The sequence below is a fragment of the Rhododendron vialii genome, chromosome 13a (assembly GCF_030253575.1).
Source record: "Rhododendron vialii isolate Sample 1 chromosome 13a, ASM3025357v1".
NCBI lineage: Eukaryota > Viridiplantae > Streptophyta > Magnoliopsida > Ericales > Ericaceae > Rhododendron > Rhododendron vialii.
The window spans coordinates 14,616,501-14,622,500 of record NC_080569.1 but is presented as its reverse complement, the minus strand read 5'-3'; the positions used below and the strand labels follow the sequence as shown (position 1 = coordinate 14,622,500).

At 35.1% G+C, this 6,000-nt stretch overlaps 2 protein-coding genes across 2 annotated transcripts in view; one reads left to right on the top strand and one right to left on the bottom strand.

Moving 5' to 3' along the window:
• Window positions 1–1,916, bottom strand: part of LOC131313260 (photosystem I reaction center subunit psaK, chloroplastic) — a 2,259-nt gene extending 343 nt beyond the window's left edge. Inside the window, exons 1-2 of the mRNA XM_058341472.1 lie at window positions 1,656–1,916; window positions 826–906 (exon numbers count right to left, since the gene is read on the bottom strand). Of these exons, the coding sequence (XP_058197455.1) occupies window positions 826–906; window positions 1,656–1,697 (123 nt within the window). The 5' untranslated portion in view covers window positions 1,698–1,916. The remainder of the gene's footprint in view (window positions 1–825; window positions 907–1,655) is intronic.
• A 2,524-nt stretch (window positions 1,917–4,440) lies between these two features.
• Window positions 4,441–5,506, top strand: LOC131313903 (two-component response regulator 24-like). Its single transcript, XM_058342398.1, has 2 exons — window positions 4,441–4,707; window positions 5,249–5,506. The coding sequence occupies exons 1-2, from the start codon at window positions 4,441–4,443 to the stop codon at window positions 5,426–5,428; spliced, it is 447 nt and encodes a 148-aa protein (XP_058198381.1). The 3' UTR covers window positions 5,429–5,506.
• Window positions 5,507–6,000: the final 494 nt, after the last annotated feature.

Sequence of the window (6,000 nt, the reverse complement as noted above, 5' to 3'; positions counted from 1 at the left end):
TTTTGTATAGGTGCGTCCAGACGAACAGTCAAGTATGTGAGGCAATGCGGAAACTCCAACTTTTCCCGTCCGGACAGGAGCTTAAATCCGTCTATCCAGACAATCGGACAAAATTTTCGCGTTGTAAGTCGGTTTGACCTTTTTTTTGGAGCTCTCCTATATAAAGAGAGCTTAGAGAGTTCAAGGGTAAGTACATTGGCTATTCAATTACTCCTAGGATTTTGGAATTTCTTCTTGGGTTCTACCGGGTTTTGTAACTCTTTAGATTCCTTTGGAGTTTCGTCCCTTCTATTGGGTACCTTTTTTAGAGTGACAGATACAGTCAATTTTTTTATAATCTAGATTTGTTTATAGTGAATCTTCTTCTCTCATTCTTCACCTATGCAATATGTGCGAACTTTATGCTCACACAAATCTTAATGTGCTTGTGTGATTTCTTTTTTGCTTGTTTTTCTTCTTCTTCTTCTTCTTCTTCTTCTTCATGATTGTCATAACAATAAAGATAGAAAGCATAAAACTAATAATCATGATTTTAAATGGTACACCAAATCAACAATCAAAATGAGTTTTACCCTTCTCCTCTTTCAAATAATAAAGGAGTCCCATTTCATATTCGAATCTTATTACACCTAAACATGGTCTTTTACTCAACTCATCAAACTTGTATACAAAATTTTGAAATTGTCTACAGAATAACTTAATGTCAAATGAAGTTTTGAATCGGAGTTTGAGTAAAAATCAAAGTGACGGTCGCAAATATTTTGAAAACAATACGAAGAATGGAATTGAATGAGGGAATTTGGTGGTATATGAAACGGTGCTTACCAAATTTGTGGGAGAGCCAATGAAATCACACCGAACATCTAAACGTCCCCTTCCCGCACGCTTCATTGGTTGGCCTGCTACCTGCATAGATTATTAGAATAAAATAAAATTGAAGCTTGAGTTACCAAGGTTTGAAATAACACATTATCGAATTAATTAAGCACGTTATATAAGTATATAAACAACATCAAGATTGGCCTACGTACACTTTTTCATGTTCTTCCAAACTACTACCGGCCTAGGGTTGTAACCTTGCTTACACTACCTCATGAAATATAACCCGGCAGGCATTTTCATTCTATTTTCTTTTGGGTAATGTATGCTCGATCACAAATTTATGCGCATAAATCCAAATACATCTTAATTACCTCTATCCTTTGTATCAAAATCACCTTTGCGATGGCAATTCAAATTTTCCAAGAAGTTGTTTTCAAACAAATATAAATTAAATAAGAACTCGATCTCATAAATTAATTATTTCTTGTCTTGTATACTTAAGAAAAGTATTAATCTTACAAAAATGAGTAAAATCCCCTCCACATAGATTGCATCCACAACTCAAATCAACTCAACTGCACTCAACACAACACATACAACAAATCTTTTCGCCATTCACTTGCAATTCATGGTCTCCATTTCATTCTACTCGATCGATCAGCACAACTCTAGATCTAATATAATAAAGAAACAAATTAATAAAACACATTTTAATTAGTAGCATACGAAGATTTTCAACCAAATTGGTCTAGTTATCTTTAGAAATCTAGTTCATTGAGTTGGTTAAACTACAGTAATAATTAAAGAAGGAAAGCTCTGCATGCAGTACTAACCATTTTCAGCGGTGGGAGAGAAGTCATCAAAGTTGTTGCCATTTCCTAAACTTCAGTACTGATTGATCAAAGATGAAAAGTGTTTTATAAATCTCTCCCGGCCCCTTATACGATTTGTGAAAATATATATTTTGCTACAAAATTCTTGCTTTCTCTTTGGATATAAAAAAAAAAAAGGGTTATGATGTGTGGGACTAAAGCATATCCCAATACCTTAGCCACAGGAAGAGTTTGTGGCCTGAGAATGATAGTTTTTGGATACGCCTAGATGCTCAAGGCTGACGTGGCGTTTTTATATTGGCTGCTCCAAATGGCTAGGATTTGGTTGGTGGGGTATGAGGACACTTCTGTTTTGGATTGAGAGATCTACAAGGCTGGATATGGTGATGGGCCGGACAGTATTACTACGGGCCCAATTAAAACTGAAACCTTTCGATTAGTATCGTGTAGGTTACCCGCGAGCAAGTCGGAGATCGCGGTGATCAAAGCATATTTACCGTAAAGCAAACCAAAGCCCAGACCTTTGGGCTAAAGCGGCAAGCGTATGTCCTGGGAATTAATGTCTTTATGTCCTCCTCTCCCCTTAATCCCAACGGAGTGCATGTAATGCCATGTTTTTTTGTACTATTATTATTTTCAAATTGTGTACATCAGTGGAGGTTAAAAGAAAATTAGTGGTTTTCAGGCCCTATTCTGCTATGAGTTCTTAAAAAATAAGTAAATATTTTCAAACTTACAAATAATGGACTTACGAAAATAATTTTTGATTTTTGATTTTTTTGCATCGTTCAAAAAATCTTATTGAGATTTATCGAATGGATTATTTGTAAGTTTAAAAGTTAAAAATAAATACTTATTTTTTAACAATCCTTAGCGGTTAATTTATTGATTCATACCCTACAAAATTAGTTCCTCCAGGTAGCACATGAGGTCAGAAGTTACAAAAGTGTTGTTAACTCGCTTCGATAGTGGTTTCATGGATAGGGACGACAAAAGAACCCCGAAAGGCCCATTAATGGGGGAGTACATGATTATATTGGCTGGTCTTTGCTTAATGAGCCCATATTTGTTTTGGTTGACGAGCCCATGTGATGGTCCATTGGGATCAAATATATCAATCGGGTCATTGTCTGTTCTTATTATAAGTTTATTTTTATAAACATGTGAGAAATAAATTTTATTTTGGCTGCTCAAAGATTGTTGCGCGATAAGCAAAAGACACAACAATTCTATCAACCAATATAAATCTAGAAAAAAGAACAACAATATGAAGAAAGCAAGAAAAGCAAGAAATCAAGCACACAAGAACACAAGAGATTTACACGGTTGGATATGAGTTATTCAATGCATATTACGTCCAGACGATCGATGTGGTGTATAGGCTCAATCCGTGGATACATCTCAACGGATTGGGCCTACGCAAACTAAACTCGTTAGTCAATTAAGAACCATTTAATTAAATCAAACCATGTCCAAGTTTTTTTATGAAATGTTTTGAACTTGAGCATAGTCCACAACTACTTTTTCTTATTACAGTGCATAGCTAATTCAAACTTTATATCATATGTTGTTGTAGCTACTTCATGTAGGAATTAAATGTTATGGTTTTTTTCAAGAGAAAGCATAGTCAGATATTTTCTACACTGGCTAAGGGTTTTTTTTTTTTTTTTTAATAAAAAAGAAGGAAAAAATTATGTGAAGTACGTGTTTGTCACGCGTACGTACGTTATCCGGTTGAAGAAATTAAAAAAATGCAAGACAATCAATTGCATTTGATAGTTTTTTCCCCTCAACAAGCTAAATAGTATCTGAAGAAAGAAAGCAAATCTACAAATTGGATTTTTCCCTCAAGAAAATCTGAGAAACTTAATTGTTTTCAGAATGGTTTCAATGACAACGTACAGCTGTAAAAATCAGAAAAGCAAATTTGTTGTTCATCCCGGCCAATTCATCTCCTCAAAGAGGAAGAAAATCTGGGGGGATAACTCATGGAAAATCTCTGTGTATTAATCTTTCTCCCTCCTTGGAGTTAATATAAAGAGGGAAAAGATCAAGTTAGTAGATCTCAAAGCTATGCAAAACATGCATCTTTCTAAACACTTTTTTCCTCATATAAATAGGGAAAAGAATGTACAAGCTAGCTTACTACTACATTTCATGCATGCAACTTTCAGATCCTTGGTAAACCTTTAATCTTCTCACCACCTTTATTTCTTGTGCAGCTAGAGCTAAGTGTCAATCCTCAAATCTAGAGCGCGCGCGAGAGAGAAAAGAGATTTTGACGTCGCATCATCTTTGAAATTAATGGGATGCCATTTTCAAAGGTATGGTAAGAGATCTGTACCTTATTTAACCCTAATCGGTTTGGATGCAGGAGTTGCTCTATGCAAGTCCTCCATCTTGTGTAAGCTATCTCTTTGTGAGAAGCGGGGCCTGCTATGAGCAAAAAACATCATGCAATAGCACACAATCTCACCATCGAAAAGTGTTTTGGACCATTCGGATTTTAATATTTTTTTTCTTTTCTTGATTCTTCCGGGGTAAACTCTTTCTTGTATGAGTTTTTTTTTTTTTTTTTTTAAATCCGAACCATTGATTGCCGAGACAAACGGTGAGATAGAACACAACTGCAAACTGTTTGTTTGCTCACAACAGCCCCCCGCTTGTGCTCTTTGTTCATGAACATGGGAGCTTTATGATCATTATTGCACATAATAACAGATCTATCATCTATAATTTATGCAGAAAAGCGAGTAGTGAAAATTAATTAAAGATGTCTTTCAAAATGGGGAGTTCAAGCTCAAAGAGTGCGATGAAGAAAAACGGAAGTAGCAAAAACAACTTGACAACAACAACAGTGAACAAGTTCTCAGTGCTTGTTGTGGATGATGACCTTGTTATTCAAAGAATCCACAAGGTGTTTTTGAATAGATTTGGATTTGAAACCCAAGTGGTTGGAAATGGGAAAGAAGCTGTTGATTTATATCGCTCTGGGGCTTCTTTCCATTTGGTCCTTATGGACATGGAGATGCCTATCATGGATGGTCCCAAGGTTTGCTTTTTTCTCTCTTCTTTCATTTGTTCATTTTTATCCTGTTTGCTCATAAGCTTTTAATATTGACCTTGAATTCATAGCATTTGGATGCTACGCATCTAAATAGAAGTGTGTATTGTAGTGCGTCTATTTATTTATTGGTTTATCTATCTTAAACATTTATTTGTCCACGATAGGTAACAATAGTAATAAAAGAGTACTTGATATAATATTGCGTGTGAACATGGATGTAATTTTTTCATTTCACTTTCTCTCAACTGAACACCTAAATAATTTTGTTTTTAAAAGTCCCTAAACTTATTTTGTAAGATAGATATTCAAGCTCTCCAAATTTTTCAAGGGATTTATGAATAAAAAACAGTACAACAATAAAACTTATGCAAACAGGTTAACTATATCTAGTTTGAATAATATCACAACAAAATTTTGATTTCCTTTCTGAATAATGAGCACACTTGCATGAAGTGCATGCGCACTCTCTCTCTCTCTCTCTCTCTGCAAATTTAATTTTTCGCGAAACAAGACGTAATTTGGACAGGCAACAAGGGAGCTACGAGGCATGGGAGTGAACAGCATGATTGTAGGGATGACGTCGCGGGATCGAGACTCGGAGAAGCAGGCATTCATGGGAGCTGGTTTGGATGACTGTTATATGAAGCCATTGACTGCTGATACAATCACCTCTCTTCTTCAACAACTCAACATCAAGTACCATTGAAATAGTTTTGTTCGATTGGCTAGCTCATTTCTTTGCCGTTCCAAAAAAAATAAATGAGTTATAAACCAAATAGATTATAGTTGTAATTCTCTCTTCCGAATTAGTTGTTGTAAGTGAACTGGCCTTTTGAAAAGGTTTTGCAAGGAAAATGGAACTCTATTTCCTTTTTTGATGTAACTTATGGCAATTATATCAGTACTTTTGGGTACTTTTTCTCCATGTAAATATGGCATTGTGGTTTGTTTTATCTTCAAATCACTAGCATTCACTACAAGAAAAATACCTTTGAAACAAAACTTACCATGAAATCCTCTTTCCTCAAAAAAAAGGTACCATTTGCTAAGGAAATACTCCCTCCGTCCCCTTTTTAAAGTCTAGTATTTCATTTTGGATTGTCCCTTAATAAGTGTCTATTTCGTAAAATTAGTGGGTAAAAGTTGGTACATTTTTCATTTTGCCCCTAAAAGTATATTTCATTTTGAAAAGTTAGTGAGTAAAATTGTAATGATGATGTCTTCATAGAGGGTAAGTAGGGAAAGTCACTACAACACGAAAGGGCTATAGCGAGGATA